The 27,369-nt window shown below is 44.1% G+C and overlaps 1 protein-coding gene across 1 annotated transcript in view; it reads right to left on the bottom strand.

The window, feature by feature from the left end:
- Positions 1-27,369, bottom strand: part of CTNNBL1 (catenin beta like 1) — a 56,581-nt gene that overhangs the window by 18,331 nt on the left and 10,881 nt on the right. Inside the window, exons 3-11 of the mRNA XM_072879292.1 lie at positions 27,181-27,287; positions 25,663-25,802; positions 21,440-21,537; positions 19,087-19,180; positions 18,087-18,178; positions 14,725-14,797; positions 14,384-14,442; positions 13,487-13,635; positions 7,065-7,246 (exon numbers count right to left, since the gene is read on the bottom strand). Of these exons, the coding sequence (XP_072735393.1) occupies positions 7,065-7,246; positions 13,487-13,635; positions 14,384-14,442; positions 14,725-14,797; positions 18,087-18,178; positions 19,087-19,180; positions 21,440-21,537; positions 25,663-25,802; positions 27,181-27,287 (994 nt within the window). The remainder of the gene's footprint in view (positions 1-7,064; positions 7,247-13,486; positions 13,636-14,383; positions 14,443-14,724; positions 14,798-18,086; positions 18,179-19,086; positions 19,181-21,439; positions 21,538-25,662; positions 25,803-27,180; positions 27,288-27,369) is intronic.

Below are 27,369 nucleotides of genomic sequence, written 5' to 3'. Positions count from 1 at the left end.
TCAGCTGACAGACAGAGGCCACAAGCTGCACATCGCCCTCGGGCGACGCCTCGGGCTGCCTGCCTGCCTCTGAATATTCTGGAAACTTCTAAATAATCACGCCAATGCTCAGCCAAAGTCCACATCACCTGCACAAAAATAGTTATTTTCAAGGAGGGCGACAGACAAGGCCAGAGGCAGAAGTTGCTGCCTAGCCCCCATTTCTAAGCACAGCTAAACGTATTTCCTTTGAAAAGCAAACACCAAAACGAGCCATGCTCAGCACCGCCAAAGGCTCCTTTATAGGAATAACGGTTATCAGCTGGCAGCTACTACGCATCAAGCACAACTTTATCAAATAAAGATCCCAAAATCTCACAAACTCATGGATATGGGAAGACGGAGGCTTCTTTCTTATTAGCAGATAGCCCTGTTTTCTGCCCCATCGGCTGGTTCACCTGCACGTGCTGCTGCTCTCCACGAGGCCAACGCCGCAGCGCGCCGTGCCAGCCCCATCCCCGGTTCTGGGCAGGTCACAGCGTGTGCTCACCCAGCTGCACCAGGGTCCTGCTCAGACCAGCACCACCTCCAGCTCTCGGGAGCCTTTCCCTCTCCAGACAGGCACGAAGACTTCAGAACGCAAGCAGTGTTTAAAACACCCTAATTAGATCGATCTTGACTTCAGCTGCGGCATGTTGGAATACAGATTAATCTATTCCATGGCTGGCACTGGCAGCTGCAACAGCAGGAGGTCCCGTCAAATCAAGCCGTAACATTACACTCCTCTGCCTTTATTATCCCCCCCCCTTTTTTTTTTTACATTTCATTATAACGGACATCTGCCTAGCAGGGGAGGAAGCTCAAGCCTGCTCCCCTGCAATACTGACGCAGATGAGGCAAGCCTCCTCTGGGAGGAAGGGGAAGGCATGGGCTTCTGGGCGCAGGGGGCAGCAGCCATTAGGTGGACGAGCAGGGTATTCTGGTGAACCCAGTAGAAGCCATTCAAGAGCCTTCTGACTTGTAAAGAACTCTTAAGATAAATTGTGGTTTCTAATTAGGAGCAGGAAAATACCAGAAAAAAGCCACCTCTTTCAGAAACTTCTACCCTTCCTACACACAAAACTCTGCAGCTTCACGTCTGTGTGCTGGGAAACCTGGACAAAGCCCCTGGCACATCCTAAGGACCAGCAGCTCCCCAGCGCCAGGAGGGAGGACGCTCGCACCGAGTGCCGAGGCCACACTGCCAAAACACCCCGGGACCAGGCGCGCGTCCGACCCAGCCTAAATCCGCAGCAGAAGAGGAGTGCCGAGAGGTGACTCCTGGTTTCGCCTCCGCACGGCTTTCGGATGCACGTGAAGCGCGTTCAGCGGAGGCTTTGCAATGCAGCCTGTGAAGTCACGGGAGACTGACAGACTGACCGCTCCTGCACCCCACTAGCTTGGGTTCGTTACAGAATTACAGGTGGAACCAGGGACATGCTATTCCAATGCTGTAGCATCTAATAAGCTTACCTGTTTTCACATGCATTAATACTCTGCATTTTTAAAGAGTAACCCACTGAAATATCTCAAAATGTTTTGCCAAGGAAAATTTATCTTAAAATACTGACAACAGTAAGAAATACTGATTTGAACGATGGGTAAAGTAGGGCTTGGAAGGGTCGAAAAAGCTCCACACAATGCCCCTGCTGAGCTGGAATCCAAGCATCATGCTGAATGTAAAACAAAATTCTTTCTATCAACTGAGAAAGTTTATTTTTGTGATGTTCTTGTAACAGAGAATGCTAACTTTAACTGAGGTAAATTTAACTCTGTACTCGGCACCATGGCTCATTCAAGTAACAGATTCCTGTCCTATGCTGGAGGGTTGATGGTAAAATAACAAATTGGCCTAATAAAGTTCTGTTTCAGACTGATGCCTTCCCTAGGTATTCACTTCAGAAGACCACCACATGAAAAATATTTTCTGCTGGCTGGCAGAGGGTGTTCAGTTAATAAAGATACTCTTTATCGGGCCATTTTTCTGTTGCTGCCTTTTCACTTTTCCATGCCCAGGGAACTTAGTTCTGCAGCAGGTATTCATTCCAAGGGCTTTGCTGCCTTTCAGTGTATGTTACAAAGGAGTAAGAGCATATTTACTAAGAAATGGTTTTTATGCTGTTGTTTTTTAAAGGAAGTGTACAGCCAAGTATCTCCAAAAGAGGCTTCCTTATCGTTAGAGGGCGAACAGGCAAAAAACCACAGCTATAGGAATTCTCATTTGGAAATTGGCTGAACTAATTCTCAGGTTTTCAAATTAAGCATTCCTAAGTAAAACTGACAGCTAAGTCAAGAGAAGGCGTTTAAATGAAGATGAATTGGACAAACATCCTTTTATAGTTCATTAGACCCTCCAAGTGAGCAAAACTAGACTGCAAATAACCGTCCTGAGAAAGAGCAGAAGAATATACAGCCTATCAAGCAAGTTATGACTGCTTCACTACAGACTCTCTAATTCAGAAGAAATTTGTGTTTTCTCCATTTTTCGCTCGCTGAGACTGTTCAAGAATTTCAAGTTACCACCCAATGCTGTTTGACTGTGGCCACGCAAAGTCCAGTACCAAGAGACCTTGCACCCTTATGGACAGCGAAGATAAGCTGACCCTCGGCTCGGCGACAGAAGAGTTTTCAGAACACAGACATTCGTACAGCATCCCCTGCCTTTCAAAGTTCACAATACAGAAGCGTTATTTCAAAGCTTACCCTATACTTATGCCAAGAACCACCCGGAGCCAAATTCCCGTTCACTCCCTGCAATCACAGACACTAGACACTTGCCTCTCTGCCCTTCCAGCTCAGTTCCACTGAAGCCACGAGGCAGCCGGGCTCCTCTCAGGGTGCCCCGTCAGAATGCACGAACCCCCGTAACACGGCAGATCTTACCATTTTATATGTATAATGTAGTCCCCAGTGTCAGACTGACCAAGAGCACATTTTCTCCACAATTTGGCCTTTACCATTCTACCAACATTCGCTATAGGTAGGCTATATTATACTACCATGTGTTACTTACCATATGATAAGCCACAACAAAAGGCTACGGCCAAGCTATGCTGCGTCGTACCTTGTACGCGGTGCTCAGCCTCTGACTCGACACCCCTCTGGATGGCACTACCAGAGGGCTCGCAGTCCTTAACCAGGAAGACTGCAGGGAGCAGCCAATCACAAAAACAAACACCGAGCATCTAGTGGAATTAAATGCATTTCTGCAGTAACACTTGCCATTAATTCGCCACCTCCTACAACCTGCCTCACCCACCTTTCCATCCGCTCCACGCAATGCCAAGCAGCATCGCAGGGGGACCCCACTAACGCCATTCAACACACTCACAACAAAACCCTATCCAAGACTCTCGACTTCCTACGACGACAGGCTGTTTCTCTTTAAGGCTGGCCAGCCCAGCTGGATACTCACAAGTGTTCTGAGCCCACTGACATAGGAAACTTCTAAGCCATTTCTGTCTTCAGCTGCAAAATATTCTGCTCTGAGTTGCTTCACTGCCTCAGAAAAAGGGAAATTGCTTCAAATTAGATTTTTGTCACAAACCTAATACCCTCAGAAGTATATCATGATCTGTACAAAGTCAGGCAAAATTCAAGTGTAGATAATGTGTAGTCAGTTAGATACCACCAGCCAAATCTTCAGGCTCAGATCATCCATAAAGATGGTTAAGAAATTTTCCTTTTCTTTTCTCCTAATTACATAGCGTATATAAAGCATAAATATGTGCAGTTTGGATTTAAATTGTTCACAGGCTCCCTAGAGTAAAATAATTTTTAAACACTGACAGTGTTTAAAATGTAGCTAAGCAGCACTGGCACCTTTATGTTAGCTTTTAAAAGAAGAGAGAAATACATTACAGAAAAGTTATCTTTTATCAAATTTAATTTGGATTATAAATTTCTGTAATAAATAAAAGCTCATCAAGTCAGTCACATCGAGATTTTTTTTTCCACAAGGGTATTTATTGTTTTGTCACATTCAGAACACCACCTTCAAGACAATAAAATAAACATTATTTTATAGACTACCTCTTATGTAAAAAGCGACACTACCATAAAACAAAGGCAAGGGGAGTATTTTCCTACCACCATCAGACACACACGAAAGATTTTGTGCTCTGAAGATGGAGCATCGGATGCCCAATGAGAAGAGCGGCTCCCACTACCTACGGGGAAAGCATCCTCGAGCCCCAGCTGCTGCCGGTACCCGCAGCCCGGCGGCACTTCTGCAGCTGCAGACAAAGGGACGCCAGGACAGGCGGAGGAGGGAGAGTCTCGGTGGACAAGCGCTTCTGGCAGAGCTGTTTGGTACCTCACCCAGTGCTGAGGCGTGTTAACAGGGCTGTCCTTTAAGCAGTTGTAATTAGGCTCCAGGGTTAATAGCCCATTAAGAATTCAGTATTTTGCAGCATAGCCACGAGTGTCTGTCCCAACGCAGTCTCAATAGCATTACAGTGAACGCGTTCGCAGCGCAGTTCCTTAGAACTGCTTTTTAATAAATACTGATGCCTCTGCTACAAAGGCATTCTAGTTAATCCTGTAAAGGAATATATTCCTCCATTTGACATAGACATGAACACTCTCCTAGCAGAAGAGGATCATTCTAATTAATTTTTAATTATTTTTTTTTTAACAGTTTGAACACAGGATAAAGTTTTTACAAGAAAAGATGACAAGAGAAGAGTGAATACTAGCATTCTTTTTGATAAATAAACAAAGAGATGTGCAGGAAGAAGCATGTTCCTAGGATCAACACAGCACAGAGGGCATCCATTCTCAATCACGCTAGACCTGCACCGTTTCCTTTAAAACCAGCAGGCACCAAGGAGTCTTTGCAGTATTCCTGTTCAGGCAGTGGCTCTCAGGAGCTGACCATCAGCCAGCAGTGCCCCCGAGCACAGAGTAATTACTGTATTGCTGGTGCAACATTTGGCAAAGTAAAACCATATACTAGCTGCTTATACACGTGTCAGGACAATGGCTGTGACAGGCTCCAGGGGAACCCTGTTAAACATCTCAATTAACTCCCATCGTTAGAAATTCAGTAACTCACCTGCCCAGTGATGCAAAACAAAGAAAATTGGACTTACTACCACAGCATTTTAGGGAGAGTTTATTTTAATAAAACTGATTTCTGGACTCATCTTAATGTCCTCCATTTCTTCTGAATATTAATGAGATGGAGGTCTGTTACGAAGACTGTTTGCATGGATCACTCCATGTTCTTGAGGGCAGATTTGCCTTTTTTTTTCCTATCACAGAAATAGTTAGGAACTGACCCTGTTAGGGCTTTCCAGACTGCTACCTAATCCTCACAGTAGCCAAGATTGCACACAGATGTCATCTGCAGTCTCAAGATGAAGCAGATGAGACAGAGATTAAGTCACTTTCCCAAACTGAAAAATTAAGTCAGTGACATGAGCCACAGACCCACATCTCTGTACTCAAAAGCTCGTATTCTAGCTTGAGCTTTCTCTCAGTAAGAAGAATTAAACAACCTTATTTTCATACTGCAAATGAAGGTTTCAAAACATCCCCTAAATCCATCATCTAAGCGCAACTGCACTCCCTGCAATTTTATTACATAAACCCCAGAACACATGACAGCATTTCTTCCTCACCATTATCTATCAAGACAAGCAACACAATACAAGACAGATAAGGCAGCCAGAATTGGCAGCCTGTGTGTGAATCATTCCTAGCGCTGGTGCTGGGCTGCAGGTAAGCACCTTCTCTCCGCCCGTGCTAGGAAAGCAGCCGCTGCCGTGCATGCACACACAGCCCGCGGCACTGCCAATTCCTGCTTCGACCCACCATCCCGCCTCAGCCCCGCCGCCTCCGGGGCGCAGAGCCCACCGCTGCAGCTATCGCAGCCTACGTGTGTCTCGCCAAGCCGCTACCTTCGTTAGCACAGTGTTATCATCTTTTAATGTTGGTGCTCTAGAACAAATGCAGTTGCCGGGGCACCACTGGCAGTGTTCAAGAAGAAAACAGCCGCTTGCTGAATTTGCCCCTCCTCTTCCTCACCACCTTGTCCTCAGGAAGGACAAGAACAAGCAGATGCCCACCGAGCTGCCCCCAGCTCTGCAGCTCTTCCAGAGGAAGGGGCTGCGCAGCCCCAGCCAGCGCCTCAGCCCAGCGAGGTCTGCAGGAGGCAGCACCTCCCTGCCTTTGCTTTGGAGAACATCGGGACATCGGGTTCCACCTGAGTTGCGAGGACAGTACCAAAGCAGGGTATTTGGGTTTAGAGCTCCCATTTTGTTGCTGTTTCCTTCCATTTTCCCTTGGTTTGCTGCATGAGTTAAGGATGGATACTAGGCAAGCCTGAGACCCACTCACACCTCTTTGGCTTTTGACAATATTCACCCTTTATAGAACTGAGATGAGTAATGAACTGGCACAAAACCTCAAGCATCACTGGCAGTATTTAAAGTTTCTTCCAAGACATAGTCAATTATCAACAAAATGGAAAAGGCAATGTCACCAGAAGCAGGAGGGACTGACCCTAGATTCAGTTCAGCATAAGGTCCTACAGTAATACTCCACAACAGATTTCTGTTAAAGCAGAGTTTTCCAGGGGAGAGAGGAAAAAAAAAAGGAAAAAAAAAAAAAACCAACTTCAAAAGCATGCAGTTTATTTCTGCAATGCCTGATGTTCATCGAGTCACACTTCAGTGCTCAGAGCCATGAAAACACTGCTTTTGAGGTGACATTTGTAGTTGCCTCATTACTCTTTTCAAAAGAGTTTTGCATCAAAGAGTCAGAGCTTCAAACAACAGAGCCTACAGGAGTAAAATAACTTATTAACAGCACATGAAATGGAATCGCCAGGAACCACTGATACCAAAACAAGCAGGGCAAGTGTGTCATCAACAGCTAGCCTGCAACAGGGAGCGGGCAGGCTGCCTGGACATCAAAGCTGCAGGAGGAGCCCTGAAAAGACTGGTGATGTGCCATTCCCTCCTCGGTGCAGGGACTTTTCAGACACTTGCCTTCCATTCACCTCCTCCATGACAATAAGAAGGATCTGGAAGCACGCCTACCTTCATGTTCTTTTTCAGTTGTTCCAACTTTCTTTATCTTTTTGGGCGATTTCATGAAGAGTGGAAAGATGGTCCTCAGACCAAGAATGTCAACAAACTTGTGACAGTTGTCCGTGCCCTCCGGTCCGATCATGGCGTGGTCCAGTACCTTCAGGGCACTGCTGCGGGAAATCTTCTTCTCTCTGTGAAAAGAAAGCTGCAAGTTAAACTTTTCAGGGACATGAGGAGCTTTGCACCACACTACTTTAAAGAGACAGCATGAAAAGGGAAATTAATATGGCAAGGAAAGCATGAAGAGCCTGAGCACAAGCTCTAGGCAAGATTTTCTTCAAGAAGCCAAAACATTGTATCGACAAATATTCTTTTCAAAACTGTGGTTGAGAATATTCTCTCAGTTATTTCTTTTTTAATGTCTTTTATTTCTTTTTCTTTTCTATTTTCTTTTTATTTCGTTTTATATTTTTTATTGTTATGGTTTTATTTTCTTATTTTTTATTTCCTGGCTATTGAAGAAGTTATTTCTTCAGCACCTCACAGACACTGGCACAAAAGGGCAGGGGAGACCGGGTTGGGTACACACGGCAAATACTGTCACCCCAAAAGGATCAGGATTTAGATCTAGCTATAATTCAGTTTAATAAAGGAGTAAGTTTGGTAAGTGTAGCTTGGTGGCCAGCTGTAATGAAGAAAACCCCGTCTCCAGAAATCACATTTGGAAGGAAGCAGATAGATTCTGGGCTATCCTGTTTTAATGCGAGTTCAGAATGCTGATGCTGGTAACTCGCACCGATAGCACACACATGGTCCAAAAATTATCTCCAAACATCCTGTACCTCTCAAACCAGAAAATGAAGAATTTATAATTCATCCAGGGGAAAATTTAAAACATCTTGTGAAATGTGAACTGAAAAAGCAGTCGCAAATACAGCCCATAAAACCACCAGACCAGGTAAACGTCAGCAGGAGCTAACGTGAGCTGAAGAACGAGAGCCCCCAGCGTCCCCAAAGGCCAGGCCAGGCCAGGCCAGGCGGACGTTCCCCCCGCGGCAGGACGGTCACAAGTCCCACCACCTTCCACCCCAAGTGCACGGCAGTCTCCTCTGACTTTCTCTTCTCTAAGAGAATTTGTTCTCTAACAAATATATAGCTACATGCACATATAAAAATAAATCCCCCGGAAACAAGCTGTGCTCTTCCCCTGGAGAGACGAGAGAACAATTCTCCTCGGACACACACCAGCTGCTCTGCACTACTGTACGGTGCTCAGATATTATCGTGGACCTGGAATAAGGGTCTACAAAGAGCAAACCCCTCGCGCAGTTCAGCCCCCTCCTCTTTCCCCCCATGGAGGCGGCAGCACCGTGCTGCCCTTGCACACATCTGCCAAACCCAGCAGCGTGGGACCAGCCTGCCCGCCTGCACAGAGCGCACGCTGAGCCGCCCGGCCACTGGGCACCCGCCCCTCACGTCCATCGGCAGCGTCTTCCCATCCAGGGCTTCCTGAAGCCCAAGCTCCAGAGAGCTGCGGAAAACGCCTTCCCTTCAGAGATCGAACTTGGTGAACCCCTAACAACGTGCAAACTAAAAACCCATATATTAACACCCTAGCCTAAAACAAAGTCACTCTGCCCGGTGCAGCCGCGACTGCTTCCAATGGGCACGAAGCGGTTGCTGACAGCACCACGTGCAGCCGGGATCTGGTGCAGCAGTGATTTCTACCCAGGAGCGAAGAGCAGTGCAGGAGGGTGGCTCAACACCCCCACCTCCCCTCGACAGGGAGCTAAAAAGAAAGTACTACTAAGGCCAGACAATATAAGAAATGTTTTCAGGGGAAGTAATTGCATATTGATCAGCATTTAGGAAGGTTGCAGAGCTGATCTCTGGAATATTCATTGGGTTTAAGTTCAGGCTTTTAGAGATCAATAGCTGCCTGACTGGACTGTCTAGAGTTGATTTTATTTGAAATATTTATTCTGCCAGAGGGCAAGCAGTTTATCTTAGTCTCATCTGTGCTTATTGAGGTAACTTTTAGCTGAACACTAATTCAAAGACAAGCATACGTGAGTATCACCAAATAGGGAGCGACCTCAGTCTTCATAGGGAAGTCTGAATTACAACTTTATTTGCTAACCACTGTTTTCCTCCTTTTAATACCTTTACATCCGAGAGAACTCTTTTGGTACATTTATTATTTCAAAAAGAAGACGTGCTAACATTATTTGGACTTTCCACATTAGCATAACACAATCTCTCACCTTCCAAAATACTAGCAAAAGCAGAATACTAGATTTCCTGGAAGAGTGCTGCATAAAATGGTTCCGTTTAATTAACCAGAAGATTTAGTAAAGAGACGGTCTAAGTTTCCATGGGGTCATTAGGAACAGCAGGACAAGAAAACATAAAAGGATTTTAATAATCATAAAAAATATACCCTGAAATAGCTATAGTCAAGCTTTGGGGAGCCGTACAGAGTTGTCCATTTTCACCTTGTTTTTGCTGTACAGGAGCAAATGCTTTTTTGAGGGTCAAGAAAAGCCACTGAATAGCTGCAGAACAGAAAATCATGTTGCCCAAGTGATGCACCTTTCCGTAAGCTCCCTTTGCTGCCTTTGTCTATGGGCATACACACACACCTTTGGTTAATAACTGGGAAAGCCACACGTCATTTTTCCTATGCAACAGAGAATCTTCTTGACACATCCCCTGGGAACAGAGTGGCTGCATCTCCTCCAAACCTTAACACAATTTTACAGCAAAAGCAATAAGCTTCCTGTCAGTGTGCGCAAGGGAACTGACATTACAAGCCTGTTTTTCTCTCTTTTGGCTTTGTAAGGTAAACTGCATTTAGGTTACCAAGGCAAGGCTGAGGGACTGTGTACTAAAAAGTGCTTCCTGACCTAAAAAAAAAAATTGAATTTAATTCTATGTGACATTTATAAACTTTCCGCTGGTGGCTACCACCTTGATAAACCATCTTATTTTTGATAAAGACACTCCATAAAATAAATGAGCCTCCATTGCTGCAGAGATGCAAATCAAATAATTATCTACACCCGTCCTCTCACCCTACTTCAAAACTTCCTGCTTCCTTTCTGCTGTCACAGGCTCCGTCCTTCTCAATCTGGTCTTCTCCCAGCCCCCTCTGCTCACCTCCCACATACCTGCTCGGTGAAGCTCCGCTCCCAGTGGCCGACTGCAAGTCCCCCTCAACACCGCAAGACCACGGCAAGTCCAGGACACGGCTTGCTACGGACACGCACGTAAAGCGCATCAGCCACACTGTGCTCATTTTCAGGTGTCACCACTCTCTCCCCATAAACTAGAATTTCACACAATACAACATCGTCTTTCGCTGCTGGCCATACGCTTTAAGGCTCAGCATAATAGAAAGGAGTCCTATTTTCATTACTGTCTATAGGAATCTCTCGAGCATGTTAAATGCTCAGCTGAAAGATGCTACACTTCTCTGCAGGTCTGTGTGCACGACCGTCAGTAACAGAACAACTTGGCTAGATGTACTGGGTAGCACTAGATACAGAATGCGATGTTCTCTAAGACAGCAATGGAGATTCAAGCCTGATATCTTTATTCTCACACAGCTTATCTATCTCACATCATGTCAATAAACTTTCAACTTTGCTTATTTGTCCTTTCATCTGCACAGACTATGGTACAATGATTAACCGCCTTCAAAGTAAAAACAAAAAATAACAGATCTCTCCCCCCAGTCTTCGGAGGACACCGACAGGAGAGAAAAATATTCTGCCTTGTTTGTGGGCGAGGTGGTCAATCACAACCGAATGGCATTTCTATTCTTTGCTGTTTATCATGAAGGTATCAAGAAGATACAGAAGCGTAACAGTCCCATGCAGCTCTCTAGCCCACAACTATCAAGGCTTGCTCCCCGTTTACAATGCTAGCCTGCAGGTACCAAAGAAGTACTGTCCAAGAAAAACTGAGCACCTGTAAGAGCTTTTAAGCATACACCAAGAGAACTTCCAATGATAACAGAGGTTAACAGAATTAATAGCCATTTAATATATTCTGTATATTAAAATACATAAAAAACCCACACGCAAACAAACACCAAAACCTTGCAGCGTCAATTGTCAGACGCTTTGCTTTGTTTGGTGGTTCGAAAGCTACAGAAACGTGCTCTCTTTTCCTCACCAAAGTGCTAAGTCCAGCAGAGCTTTCTACCTTCATCCCACCATGACCTGCAAAAGCGAGTACCCCCCCATGGCAGCAGCTGAACATGTCCAAAGCTTCTCCTCCTAATGTAGCCCCCTTCTCCCAGCATCCATTCCCTCATTTTCATCACCACAAACCAGTGCTTTTACCTTAATCACCTCCTGTGCTCTCCATAGAGCACTTGACTCTGTCATTCGTTCTCTAACTACTTACTTCTGACAAAGCACCAAAACTTAGAACCCAGAAAGCTGGTTTTCAAGAGATGCCAAGAGATAGCAGAGCTTAGCACCGCGTTCCTGCAGTTCTGAAGATGTGAGTTAATTAGCTAAGTAACACGTGTACAGTCACATCTGTGTCATGCCTACCAGAAGCAAGCTTACAACAATGATAAGGAAATACCACACCTAACAAAAGTAAAAGCTTCAGGACAGCATCGTGGCTCTGACCCAGCCAGTCAGAAGTATGGAAGTAGCTTTAAGCATGTGCTGAGTATCACTGATTTCACATGTTTTAGGTTACATGCATGACTACCTGTGTCAGAATCCTGGTTTCATTCATTAGCAGTATTAAGACAAAAAATAAAATTGTGTATAGGAATGAACTGACATATCATCAACACAGATAGCGTGAAATACTAAGAAAAGCGGTTGGCAGCTCTTCAAAAGAGGAAAAACATGAATCAGCAATAAAAGTACCAGCTTAACACTTTCAACTCTAGTCTGAAGACATCATTAGAAGCAAGAAGTTTACTCTCTCTGTCCAACTAGGTGCTGCTGTAAATGAGGTTTGCAGCGTAGGACAACTCAGGGCCAGAAGTGAGCTGGTTTGGGGATAAGACTCAGTCACAACTATCAACTAACATTATTTGCTCAAACAGCCAGGTAGGAAGAACTTCAACTTTTCTGCTTATCTGAACTAGATGAGAAGAGTTTAAAAAAAAAATCAACTGTCAGTATAGTCCATGCTTATGGACAGTAGTGTTATAAACTTCTACAAAATATTCCGTGAATTGTTACTTTTTTCCCATTGTCACTTTACCAATCCCATTCAGACTGTAGAATAAGTTAGGTTCCTAAACATCAAAAGATTGACGTCTTGGAAGCTCCTTCCGTTAGACATAGCTGCTGCTGGCAGTTAAGTCATGCTTTGTCCCTCCCAACCCCTTCACAACCACTGGGGGCGGGGAATGCATCCAGGGAGAAATTTTCCTCTTGTCATAATTTTCCAGCTGGGATCCTGGTACAGAGAGTGGTAAACAGTGGAGTCCAAAAATGGGGAAAAAGCTATTAAAAATCCAAGCACCGAGTCCCACCCACATGGCACAAGAACTCCAAGTAATTAGTTCTGCAAGGCTAGTTTAGCCGCTTACTACTCAAGGCAGAGGGAGGCTTCCCCCTCGTTCTTAGTTTCGGAGCTTTTCTTTAATTAGCCTCAAGAAAACCCAGTGTTCCTATTTGAATAATCCACGTTTGGTTATTTATTCAGTTCCCTGCTGCCGCACATTACCCAGCCATGCGCTGCAGGAATACATCATTTCTTGTTGGCGTTTGCTAACCAGCCACCGCACACAGCCTAGCACACCAGGGAAAGCCAGACAGAGCCCCGCTGCGCCCAGTCCTGACGTCTGGAGGAAGCCAGTCAGCGCAGAAGACACAATTCAGTACCAGGCTAGGAAGTAAAAGTGAAGAGAGAGCAGAGAAGCCCTGGAGATTCATGGTGTGACAAAACATGTCACAAGAAGAAATGCATACTTATGCCCATTTCGCAAAAACAATTTTTGTAGCAACATCCACAAAAATTCACCAGCTCAGAGGATACACAACACAGTGAAGCTTGAACGGGGGAAAAAAGGAAAAACGTTTTCCCTAGAGACACACAAAGGTTCTCTCTTGCCCTCAGAGGGGTCTTTTAAATCCCTAGAGGATTAGCTACATCCTTAGATGTAGCCTGACCTACAGCATTCTTTCATCTCGGCATCTGCCACACAGATCTGCACTGTTACTTTCCAGCAGCTATTGTAGTAACCCCAGTTCTTAGGAAACAAAGCCAAAGACAAAGAGTGGAGTTTATATGCCTGAGAAGGTCCAACTTACATGCTGGAAAAAAAGAAAGAGAAGGCAGACAAATATGCTAACACAGAAATTTTATAAACGGAAAAACACATATATCTAGCCAGAACATGTGTTGGTACATCAGAAGCAGGCAAGAAAATCACAAAGTTATCTGGGTACCTAAGCATCAGGTTCATCAGCTGTAGACCCTCGCCTTTCAGAAAGCGATCGCGATTGGAACTGAGCATTAGGCAGGAGCAAAGGGAATCAAACAGGTTCTCCATCATTTCCTGTTCTTCTGCTGTACTAGGGTTGTGTCGTTTAAACACCTGCATGACAAAGAAAGCAAAATTACCCCAAAATGGAGGGCCCAATTTGGTCCACACTGTTGTAGGGTACACATGAAGATTTTATACCACAAGCCTTCAGCATCTGATATGCATAAGCCAGCAATCATACACGTCACTGATGCATTCTCTCTTGTAACTCTGCTGCCCTTTTTACTGCCCTGACAGCACACCAACAAATGTGCAGCAGTCTGCAGCACAACTTAAAGACAATACAGGGCCTCCAAAGGGAAAGGCAAATTCACCGATTGTGCAATTCACAAAAGTATGTGGATAAGCTTGTTAACAGAGAGCTCCTAGGCACACCGCATACCTGAGGGTGCTGCAGACAGTGCTACCTCAAGAAATATAAGTGAACTATGAACACATTACCTTCAGCTAGCTCAAAGGTAGGCACAATGCAGCCCAGTGCTTGGAGTGGAGAATGCTGAAGATGGCCAGATTCCAACCCTGCCTATCTCCAACTTGCCACGCAATTTTAACAAAATTATTTAACTTCTGTGTACCTCAACGTTAACGTCGTTAAAACAGAGATTAACCTCACTTACCATGGATGATACACTTGTGTGGAAGTTATTCAGGGACTATGCCACCACTAAACATAAAGCCCTGCTTGTGCTTCAGTATCTACAGATTGCTAGGACAGCACTACACCCAGAATCTGTTCCACCTCCTCACACCCAGCCTGCGAGTTTCCTGACGGTAGAGAGGGTGTATGTGAATTACTCACAGATAACTGCTGAAGCAGCACATCGATCCCATCCAGCTCCCCAAGCAATTCTCTGTTGTCTAGACGGAGGTGGGGGGAAGGGGGAAAAGAGAGAGAAAAATGAAGCTAACTGTCAGATTTTACAGCCATCTAACACTGATACATCAGCGAACAAAATCAATACGGCTTGACAGAGTACAAAAGCTGCAGAGAAAGAGAGGGCGCATGCGTATGCAGGAGAGCACGCGCGCAGGAGAGAGAGCACAAGCAAAGGAAAGCCGAAGGCAGAAGAGGGCTGTTGTGATCTGAAAGAAGCCTGGATCCTACCCTAACAGAATATCGATACCAGAGGCATGTCTCACCATCGTTATTCTGGAGCAAAATAGCCAGCACCTCACTGCAGTACAGCTTGTTGGCATCAAAAGGCATCTTAGCCTGTTGGTGAAGAAGGAACAAGAGGCTCATCAGGGCACGGCTCTCTGTGTTTCATTGATTTGAAGAACGCATTAAATCGCTGAACATGTGAGCAACACTTAAACCAAAATACAACAGCGGTAATTTTGCAGTATGCCTCAGTGACAAAACAGTAGTCATTCTCTGGGATTCAGGGGTGACGGGGTGCAGGCAGGGTGTGTGTATGTCTCTGTGCGTGTGTGCTTGTGCACGCATGTGTAGAAACTCAGCTCTGATCCTTCACGCTGTCCTACGTAAGTAGGTTTGACCAAGTGGGCGCAAAAGCCCCAAGAACAGTCTCCAGTTCTTTGCAACATGGAATCTCTTTCCTGTGATAAATTTTCCATGATGTTTTATGAGTGCATGGGCATAGCCCTATTCTGAAAGTCTGAACCTGCCACCAAAACCAGAATTTCAGAAAACACATCACAGTAACATTAGAGTAACTACCCAAGTTTTGTGTGAGGATCACAATGTCACAATCAGAAGGACGTGAGATCGGTTTAGCCTGTACAGTCACATAACTTTAATTCCATACATTCCCTCCATATTCAAATATGTTAAAAAAAATTCACAACAAAACCAAAATGCTGAATTTTCTTCCCCTCAGAAGAAAAAAAACAACAAACAACAAACTGAAGTGGGATTCTGAACTGGATCCAATGTTTTTCAATGCTGCCCAAGCTGCTTCATCTACAGAAACAGACTAAACATTAACCCATCAGATAATAATGCAAACTGGTTTACTGAAGGAATTTATAAAATAAAAACAATTTTAAAAATCATCAGTTACCAGCTATTTGTATTCCACTGTTTGAGAGGGAAAAAAAAAAAGGCAAGCAATAAGTACTAGGCTTAAAACATACCATTTGTCACCCACAAATTTTTTCCCCAAATGCACGACTACCTGCCGCTTGACTGAGTGGACCTGCCTGCGCAAGGCTACGCGCGGCCAATTATCCCGACCTGCTGCAAAGAGAAGGTCACAATACACAAGCACCATGCAACACAAAACCATGAAGAGTAGGAAGATCCCAAATGCCACAAAGTATTGACTTTAAATAAAGCTTTTCATTCCAAACGATCCCCAGCCGTGCTGTAGATGATGGTACTTGCAGCAACCACATAAGGCTTCCAAGCAATCAGTGGCATGAGAGGGGGAAGGGGGCAGGCGGTCGGTGCTGTACAGCTCTGCTGGCTCCCGTCAGGGTGCGTACCAACTGCCATCCTACGGCAAGCGTCAGGAAACAACACTGTTCTCTCAAGGCTGCACACGACATCATCAAACCCTGCTTATGTTTGGAGAAGTGAACTATTAAGCTCTCTATCCAAGCTTTCCGAGGCAGTTCTGACAGTCAGAATACAATTATGCAACCTGAAATGTAGTCAGAAAACAGAAATTTACACTCCGTGCTGTGTGCCAGATGTCCTTACCGATGCCTAGACAGAACTCTGATTTTAAAACTCATCCCATAGACATTCTTCAGCAGCACAACGCTCTACCCAGATGCTGGGATCCTGGTTTAATCCTAACCACATCTGTCAGGGCGAGAGATTCAAGACCAAGCGCTGCCAATAGCGAAGGCACCTGGGCGAGGGTTTCATTAGCGTGCGGCTCCCCACAATGACAGCATGTAAGCAAGAAAAAGCACTGCCTGATCACACATCCCCAAAACCAGACAAAGTTAACACACGCTGGGGCAAAGGAAAGACACATTCAGCACCAAGTTTTGAACGCCTTGAACATTCATTTTCTGTGGCACCAAGCAGGGCAATCCAAGTTGCGATTATTTTGCTTTCCCAAGTTTCTAAGTCTTTCAGCTGCCAGAGTAATTACAAGGCAGGCAGCAGTACATACCTGCCTGGAATAAAATTAACTTCACTTTTTGTTTTTAAGCAAAAGGAATATAATTATGTTACTATCTGTAGTGAGAAATTATAGGTTATTTCTGCTAACAAGTATATGAGGGGCACAGAGGGGTGACTGCACACTTACAAAGCTGAGAGAGTATTTCTGTGATTCAGAGGCCTTCTAACCATAAAGACATTTAAGTATGGAAGTGCTAATGCCTTACTAACAGCATTAGGAAAAAGCCAGAATCTGTTTGCTAAATTTCCTTCACTAGCTCTGTAAGAAAGCTGAACTATCTATTCCTTTCCTACTCCATTTTCCAGGGAATGTTTAGGCATCTTTTCACACAAGACAAAGTTAAACTGTGTAACTCACTGCCACAGAATGCTAAGAGTGTCAAAAAGTAATTTTGAATTCAAAAGGCAATTAGATGAGTTCAAAGAAAAAGCCACCAGCAGCAGTTAAACAAAGACACCACTTGAAACTCAAAAAAGTGTTAGAAATGTAGGAAGCAAAGGCATAAAATGGCCTTTATTAGTTTCCCCACTCACTGGTCAGCTTTTATATTCCTACAGGTCTCAGCCACGGACCAGAAATCCACCACATAGGAATCATATGAACAGAAAAAAGACACCTTCTACTGTAAGATGTTTACAATATAAAGACAAGACAGAAGTATGTCCATTTAAACTAAAACCGCAGAGGATACAAACCCTGAATTCTAACTTTTTGTCCTTAACTTGGCTTCTCCAACACACACACACACATGTGCAAAACTGGCTTATTTTAAGCAATGTTTTAAGTTAATAGTAACTGGTCTATAGAAGGAAGGTGGGCGCTGGCAGAGCTGTAGCACTGCTGATGCTTGAGCTAGGAACGCAGTGGTATTGCAGCTACTGGGGACGACCACATCAGTGGCTGGAGCCCGAGTGCTGTTTTGTAGCATTGCGAAGGGTCCAGCTCTGCAGGAAAGACCATAGTTCTCACGGCAGGATCAGGGACGTGTTACCAAAAAGAACTCCCACAGAAACAAGTAAAACCCAAAGACAGTCAAGATGACTCAACATTACAGATACTCTTCCAGGCAAACACTATGAAAATGAGTGTACTTTACTCACGGACTTGCATCACATTGTGTAGAGCTTCTTACACATAAAGCCAACTCCTTCAATTTTGCTAGTTTATAATAAGTTAGAAGGGACATACTTCCCAGTTTGAGGCAAGTTTTGAATTCACCATATTCACAAATGTTAGAACTTGTGACAAAGATACCTATGCAAATGGAAAGAGCCAACGATAAATAGCCTTGGGCCTTTAACATTGTGCCAAACACCGTCTCAAGTACACCAGCTTCCAGACTAGTGGCTTGTCCGTTTTTATTGCAATATCTCCCAAACGACAACAGGAAAACAAGCTCACCTTCAGCCTCTTGAGCAACCACTGCATGAGGCCCTGCTGCGCAGCTTCCGTGCACATTTCTGGCCGGAACTCTGCCATGTTCTCAACGATTGCTGAGAAGAAAGGCACAGAAAACAGTCATTTCTCCCCACCTGCAGTTCAGCTCAGGCCTGTATCAACACTGCTTTGCCAGGTCCTGCGTAGGGCTGCACTGCTCTTCTCAAAGTTACATGCTACTTGCAAAACTACCTTTTTTTTTCTTTTCTTTTTTTTTTTTTGAGTGAGACTTAAGCTCAGGTCTATGATACTCTCTCAGTTTTTACACTGCCCACACAGTCCATCCTCAGTGTGACACCAGCTCCTGCTGGCAGAAGCCCAAGATACTTCCCTTTACTCCAGCAGCAATTCTCACTGCACAAAACTAAACTAACAGCAGCAGCAGTAGTAAAAATTCCAAAACTCTTGTTTCCCGTCCCTCTTATTCTTCCAGTCCGCAGGAGATTACAATCCCATATGACCGAAAGGAGTGGATGATGGTCTAAATGCTAATAACAGCGACACACTGCAAAGCAGTTACTGTGCTGTGCAAAGGCTGGGGAACAGAGAGGTAATGATGTACTTACATGAAATACAAATGTTTTACTACCTGAAAGTTAAGTATATTGCTAAGACACAAACAGCTCTCATAAGGGGGTAAGTGGAGCTCACGGATAAGTACATAGTAAGTACACGGGCAGGAGAGCACACCCTCTGGGGCAGCACAGTTTCATCCGTGTACCAGCACCTCCCCACATCACCGCTTTGGGAAGAGGCACCTTGCCAGCGGTCACGCGACAAACGCTGGCTCAAGGGACTAGGCTTTACTGTGAGTTAAAGTTGTGCTTGAACAAAAGCTACCTCTACCCTAGTGTTGGCAGTTCAAGGGGAAAGGAGGTAGGGAGGGAAGGAAGGGGAGGGATAACCCACCCCCCCTTTGTACAGAATACAGGAAGAAGCGAGAGGCTGTGCAACAGCCACTTACCCAGTGTGTTGTGGACACCATCAGCTTCCTCTTTCACACTTTCATCCAGGCGCTCTAAATTCTGGACCAACAAGGCTACGACCTGGCCCTCCACCTACATCACCGGGGTCACGGGAAAGATAAAAAGATAAGAAAGACGACTGAAAAAAGGAAGATGAAGGAGAAAGAACGAGGGGGTTAATAAATAATAAAAAAATCAATAAGCCCTACTGAAACATCCTGCCAGACATGATCAGAAGACATTAACAATCTTGCTCTAAAATCTCAGAGGAAGTGAAGGATTCACCAAGTAAATCTGCCACTATGTTTGTCCTAATTAATTAAACAACATTTGTGTTTCAGATTAAACAGAAAAACATCTGGAGGAAAACGTGCACCTTGTCACAGTCTCATTTCCTGAACCAGCCTGACTGATTTATAATCCCTCAGAATTCTTAAGTGCGAGGCACCACAAACCACCACGGATGGGCTAGCTGTCAGCTCTGCAAGCAGCTCCACTTTCAACTGTTTACTGCTGGTCTGCCTACATTTTTGTTGTATCTTCCACCTTAATAGGTACAAAAAGCTGAAGGAACAATGCTCACACACGCAGATTCAAATCCAAAAGCTGAATTATCACCAGTTGAAGCCTTGCATTTAAATCCTAGCAAGATGAATGTACCCAGTTGACTTCAGCAAGCTGACGAAACCCAGACAAATCAACAGCTGGAGCGGGAACCCACATCTGCAGGTGGAGCCTCCTAATCAAAAAGCTAACACAAGAAGTATGCTTTTAAAGCTGCAATTGGACAGAGTGCAGCTTGACTTTGGCTAGCTTTCCATTGTGGACATGAGCTTGGAAAAGTCAAACAAAATAACATTTCCAATTCAAACACTGTTAACTAGCTTCGGGTCCAGTGAACACGTGGAAAAAAATACAAGTATCAGCTGCTGTGGAAGGTAGGGCAACAATATACCTACTTTCTTTAAAAAAAAAAAAGTAATCTAAAAAGCAGGTATCTAAACATTTCTCCCAAGATGTGTCTGACCTGTTTCTTTCAAAGAGGACAATAAAACCTCTGAAACTTGGCTATTATCAGTGGGCTGGTGACAAGGAAAACAGAGAAAGAACTTTGCTTGATTTACTGCCTCTCTGCACATTTTATAGAAAACGTCTTCTCTAGCAGTTCCTCTCTACCACTTCGTTCATCCAGCAATCTTCCCACGAAGGCAGAGTAATTAAGAACAGCCCAGAGGCCAGCTGGAGGAACTCGGCTCCAGGCCACTGTCATTAACCTTTGGAAGGTAACATTATAGTGACTGGACAAGGATTGTAGGAGAAAACAGAGCAGCCAAACAAAGCAAACAAAAGACAACCCGTAATTCCCCATCTTTCTATTTCAACATAATAGTTACAGAACAAGACACAGCCACAGTGATTCACAAACACAGCAATTCACTAACAGAAGCTGCCCAAAGGTAGGACAGACATGTAAATCTCAAGTTTTTCTGGGCATCGGTTCTCTGGAGGCATCCAGCGCAAATGCCAGGAAAAGGGGAAGTCCACCACCACGGAGGCCAAGAGGCACTCGAGTTAACCGGGCAGGGAGCACTTAAGACTGAGCAATGCATCTTCTACTGCACATAGGTAATTTTCTGGGGTTGTTTAATTGCTACACCAAAAAGGATCATTACCTCTAAACCCTCCTCCACCCTTAAAATGCATTAGCTCTGTTCCATGAAAACTTTCATGCTTTTACTTCTTGTTAAGAAAAACGCGTACCCTCACTGTAACAACAGATGTCCCAGTTCGAGCACAGACTTTTGGGGTTGAAAGAAGAGTTACCGGGTAGAAGACTACTGGTCTCCCATGCAAGAGGTTAGACTGAAAGATCACAATCTGTCCTTCAGACAGCAATCTGAGCCCTGCCACAAACTTCAATTTTTCATGGGTGAACAGAGGTCACCCTTTTCAACAAGAAGGAAGAAAAATGCAAATCAAGCTCCTATTTTCAACAGGACACTGCCCAAGTCACAAATATTACTTCATTCTCCCTCCCTGCATGAAAAAATCTCCCAGCCTACACAAATTTTGCAATATGAGCGTGTTCCTTCCAAAAAAGAAGTGGTAGACGAGGTGCAAGAAGAACCTGCTCCCCAAAGTCTGGCATTCCATTAAAAACACCCATCGTGGTCCTCAGTACAGCATTTCAGCTACAAGAGAGCAGGCTCCTGACCTGGCTAGCTTCCTCGTGGCGTGGGCAATAGGGATAACCGCAGCTGCAGAAAGCATGGCAGTTCAGAGTATTCGCTGCTGTGCTGTACAAGGCAGACGTTGTTCAGGCATTAAAATAATCTGGAGTTTACTACTTACTAGAGCGTCTATGAGGACTTCAGCTCCTTCTTCACTCTCATGGAGAGTATCTATATCAGTCAGTTCTTGAAGCAAGTCTACCACAGCTATGGAAACATGTGCTAGGTGTTAAGGACAACCAACACAGAGGCAGACACATTTAATATCAAGAGCAGATTGCTCTTAGGCCAGCATGCTCATGAAACAGTCCAAAACAACTGGTAATACATTACAGCAGCAGGGCACAGGAACACCAGAGCCGAGAGGACAGAGACTACTTGAGCAGACAGTCCTCACGAGCACCAAAATTAGAGAATCCTAAGAATTAGGAACGATAAAAACAAATGCGATTGTGTGGTTACTGTATCAGGCAATTTTACTGTTTCTTGATGATACTTCCCCCCCCCCCCCCCCAAATCAAAATTGCTAGAGTTGGTATAACTAGGCACTATCTTGCATTGTCAAGATTGAATATAAGCAAAGAGAAATGAGTTACAATAATCTGATTTGGGTATTCTGCTCTCAGTGATAGCCCTGCTAACCTGATACAGCACGCACCTAACAAGGCCACTGCAGGAAGCAGGAGTGATCACCCCCTTCTGCCTGGCCCAATTAGGACAGCATGCTCCTCTAACCGCAGACCTCGCAGGAACAGCATCACTTCTGCCAGCCCAATTTTCACTCATTAGCTCTGGGCTGCATAACACACGGTTCCCCTGACTGCTACACAGCTCTCTTGTACGACGAGACGTATTCCACCTCATTAGACCCACTTTCCTATTCTCTCAGACACGCTGATCAATCTTGCCCGAGTCCCACTGGGATAGAACAGGATATGCAGTTTTCTGCATGTCCTATATAACAACTTTGTGATGAATCTCTTTAAAATGCACAGGCTAACAATCCGGCCTCCCAGTTCTCCTATTTGTGCATTTGCTCAGACACAAAAGCAGCAGTAGGAAAAGTATTTCCATATATCTTTTCTTAGCAAGGTTTCAGTCGTGACTTACCTAGTCTCAGGAAAGACTGTAAGAGAGCTGCCTGCCCCAGTCCCAAGTTAACCTATGTCTAGGTGCTGCAGAAGATGTGTATCAGTAAGACTACTACTTTCTTTATACTCTACAGCACTCCTTAACCAAGCCAAAGCTATCTGTACGTTTTCTTGATGGGTAGATGTCACTTCCAGTTGCAACTGCCATCAGGAACTGAACAGAAGGGTGATTATTCCTCACTGGGCAGACACTCACTTGTGCTTATACAAAAAGATGGTCAAAGGTGCCAGGGGACAATTTTTAAAAGCAAGTTGGAGCACGACTCAATAAGCAAGTTAAGCGAAAATAACCTGCCTTACATTTATTCTGCCAGGAATCAACTATTAATTAACAAAAGCTGGAGGAACGGGCCAATAGGAACCTCATGAAGTTCAACAAATGCAAAGTCCTGCAGCTGGGAGGGGACAAGCCCAAGCGCTGGGGCTGACTGGAGAGGTACGCTCTGCAGAAGAGAATCTGGAAGTTCTGGTGGAGAAGGTGAAGGCGAGTCAGCAGCGTGCCACTGCAGTGACAAAGGCTAACCACAGACTGCACGGCATTAGCAAGAGCAAAACCAGCAGGTGAAGAGAAGGAATTCTTACCTGCTGCTTGGCACTCATGAGGCAACGTGTATAATATTTTGTTCGGCTGTGGGCTCTCCCAATAAAAGAGACCTTGACATACTGGACTCAGGAGAGTGGAGGACCACTGAGATGGGCAGGTGGCTAGCACGTGATGTGTGAGGAAAGACTGAAGGAACGGGGTTTGATCGACCCATAGACGAGAAGGCTAAGGGAGGAACTAACTGAAGACTACTGCTGCTTACTGGGTGCTATAAAGACAATGGAGTCAGATTTTTCTGAGCGTGCACAGCAAAGAACTCCAGCAGTCAGAGGAGTTCATCTTGCAGGGCATTCCTGTCTAGGGAGCTTCTGTTGAGGCTTCCAGTGAGAGGATCAGTTGTGCTATAAAATTTAGGAGATAGAAAAGCAAAACCTCACTTGAAGCTTTCCTGTCTTTCATTAATAAAATCTCGTCAGTGATCATCTTTCATTCACATGTTTTGTGTAAAACTGCATGAATCATTCAGCAGATTATTAGCTCCCCCTGGACATTGCTTTTGTCTCCTTGCATTAGTCCCTCAAGACACTACATTTAAATCACATCTGAAGAGCCATTTGTTTAGTTCTCTCCTTGAAGAACTCATTTTTAAAATCTTTTTCCATTTGTTTTAACAAAAAGTCATTAGAAAACTTGAGCGATATCAATTTAGTTTTACATCTAGATGCTTCACTTTAACAGTGTTTCTATCCTGTACGTAAGCAGCAGCAGCACAGTGAAGGGGCATTACTACAGCCTGTGTCCTGCTTCCAATGGATCTGAAAACACTTCAGCACTTTTATAACAAGAAATATACTTTTCCCAAAACTGCAATTCACAGGCCAAATTTCTACCCGTAAACTGACAGGCAAGTTGCAAACCAATTAAAAAGAGTTCGCAGTGGAAATACTGACAAGTCTTTGACAGCAGCAGTGACCCTAGGACACAGCTTTTCATGGCTGAAAGGACAAAGCAAGCTGTATTCCTGTGCACTCCAGCTATGAATCAGCTCTGCCATCCCAGTCAAAATCCCCACAGTTTATATTTTCCCTGTCAATGAGAAATTCAGTATAAGCTTTTAATGCCATGCACATAGTACACAAAAAGCCTGCGGTGTCTGGCAAAAAAATAAGTAATGAAACTATGGTAGCCATGAAACTGCTTATGCATGGTAGGCGTTTCCCACTGTACAACAGTAAATTGTTAACAAACATTTACTTGAGAGTAATTTCCATTCCAGATCACAGATACGGAAAGCTGTGGTGTTTGCTGTTTTGCAGGGACCAGCATTCACCACATCAAGGTTCAGCTAGATAGAAGTCAAAATAGAAAGCACTGCTTACACGTTTGGGTAATATAAACTAGTATGCAATAAAATATTTACATTTTCTTTTTATCTTCTGATCACTGCACCCACTTAGAAAGAATGAATTATGAATTCTTAATAGACAGTACTATAAGGAAAAGTGCTAAAAAAGAAAACCAACATCTGTGCATCGGACCACAACTTTTAGCACTAACAGTCCTTTTAACATTGCATATTTCAAAATACCTCAGAAAAGCTGGTAAGTATTATCTACTTCTTTACACATAAAGAAAAGAAGTAAAGAATAAATTACTTTCCTAAGGTCATGAATCAATAAAAAGGAAAAAAGAAAAGACTGCTGTAGTCCCAAATCTAAGTCCCGTGCCCTTTCCACTGGGCTTCACTGCTCCCTCCCTTCACTAATGTTTGTCAGGACAGACACATGATCCCTCAAACCAAGTCACAATTTTTCAGCTTAACCTACTGTAGAATATTTTACAAGCAAAAGTAGAGCTCAGCCTGCATTAAAGACTGCGCAAGGGTAAGCCAGGCATAGTTCTATTTATCAGCTGACAGCTAAACATCAAGGCACCAGGATATTCAAAAAATGACACTGTTTTTGTTCAAAACTACCAAAATCTTTAACAGTATAGACAGAAAACTCTCTGAGATGTCCTCAGATCTTCAGAGGAACAAGAGACAGGTGCACATAGGGATCAGGTTCAGTGACACAAGAACTACCTGAGCACGGAAATGTCTCTCGATATTTACGTAACCAGAGGGGCTACCCACAACCTCAAGCTCTGAGTACACCAAATTAAAGGTATGGACACACGAAGAATTTATCACATTTACAAACTAAGGTGTAGCACTGTGGTGAGCTAGTCCATGGCAAATAGCTGAAAGCATGACAGCTCAGCTCTTAACAAAATGGGGTAAATCTGTTTCATTTTTACTGGGGGCGATTCCAAACAAAGTTTGCACATGGTTCAAGGCTATACACTGCGCACCCCATACCTTAGCTTTTCCTGTATTGTTCATCTGCTCACACTCTAACACAGCCACTCAAACCTAGATGAAAGGGTCATAAAACAAGAAAGGAGAATAACAGCACTGAAAAAATTCAGAATCAATATTACTTGAACAAAAAAGGCTTTCACTTGGAAAAAAAAACCACCATAAATTCAGTGTGGTGGGAAAGAAAAGAAAAACATATACAGGAGCCCGTGAAAGCAGGATATAAAAGATTACAGAAAAGTCTGTAGAAAGCCTCCCACATGAGAGCTGCTTTAACCACTGAAGGATATCTGTGTTGTCGTGTCCCAACAGCCCGAGGAGAGACTGCACAGCATTCAGCTCCACCAGCAGGTGATACAGGTCTGGCATCGTCGCAATCACGTGCATTTCCTGGATGATGTCATTTAAATCCAGTTCGGACTCCATGAACCTGAGGGCAAGATAAAAATGGTTAATAAAAAGGCAAGAAGTACATTGGTTGTGTTCAATGCACAGCCCTTTTCAAGAGACCACCACCTTCCAGGAGATACCAGGTAAGACTTGTCACCCCAGCTGCACATGGCCCCGGCATTTCTGATCCTCAGTGGTCATGTCAAGGCCACCGAGTCCAGAACCAGAGGCAGTCTGTGCCTCATCCTGTCCTACGCCTGCCCCTTGAACTTTAATCACATAGTAGGATAAGCCTTCCTATGATGTCATTTACATACAGTAAATAAGTAGATTTGTTCCAAATCAGTTCTAGAAGTTAAAAAAAAAAAAATCAAGAGGTTGTAACTACACATGAAAAAAACCCTGCACATAAAATAAATTCTCCAGAGCGATGCACCTTCCCTAGCTACCACATATTAGTATGTGGGATGTATTAGTCTGAAGTAAAGTCCATAAAAAGAATTCCGGTAAGGGAAAGAACAGCAAACTGGACAAAAAACGATGGCACTCAAGTGTAGGAAGAAATTCATTTAACGTGAATAACAAAACTCCTTGAAGGAGGAAGAGGCTCACTAGAACCGCAGGTGTGGAAAGAAACACACACAAAGTCTGGCTTTCAGACCCCATCCAGCCGTTTTGCTCACCACAGCATCTGAAAGCTCCATAATAGGAAATTATTTTCTTCCCACACAGACCGCTGACTGCATATGCAAGCACAACACCTTCACACAAAATGATGGCATTAAATCTTTAGTTATTTGGAATGCAAACCTCACCAATCCAGGATCTCAATCTTTCAGCCCACCCCCCAAACACCCACCACCTGCCTATCACTGAGGAAGAGACCACTGCTCGGAAAGAGCGCAAAGGAGGAGCCCCCCGAAAAACCAGAGAACCGAGCGTGGCTGGTGACCCTCCGATGCCAACTGCCAAGAGGACTGATGTTGGGAGAGCTCGTTAGCTCCCTTTTGAGAACCAAGCCACTTACGTAGACACCTAAACTGAAACTAACGTAACCTTATTGACTTTGTGTGCTCCCAAAATAAAAACAACATAAACTCGAGTTTTAGTACCGAAATTTCACAATCAGTAATATTAACAAGAGCAAGAATTTAATAAACTATAACTTTTTCCTTCATTGCTAATTATTCTCTACATGCTGCCAGCCATATACTGGCCATCACCAGCATCTCGATAATGCCATTTTTAATTAACAAAGTTAGCTTCAAATACAATTTAGAAGAACTACATGGCAATAACTGCTGTTACATAAGCCTTATGTAACTGAAAACGTCTGGATGTTCAACAAATTGACTTAGGGCTGGAAGCTAAAATCAAAGAAAAAAAGGGTAATAGAGAGGGGCCGAGCATAATCTTACTTCTCTGGATTGTCAGGAAACTTGATCCGCAGCTCCTGGTTTTTGTAAGATCTCTTCTCAAAGGTGAGAATCATCTTCTTCACCGAACTTTCATCCAAAGGCTCCTCCTAACCAAATCAGAAAGGGCAGAAAACAGAGCTTTGGATGATTGGAACAATTACCTGGCAAAATGCAAAAGAGCGAGTACAG

The sequence above is a fragment of the Ciconia boyciana genome, chromosome 14, assembly GCF_034638445.1.
Source record: "Ciconia boyciana chromosome 14, ASM3463844v1, whole genome shotgun sequence".
NCBI classification, from domain to species: domain Eukaryota; kingdom Metazoa; phylum Chordata; class Aves; order Ciconiiformes; family Ciconiidae; genus Ciconia; species Ciconia boyciana.
The sequence above is the reverse complement of the archived record's forward strand: the minus strand, read 5'-3'. Positions and strand labels throughout refer to the sequence as shown.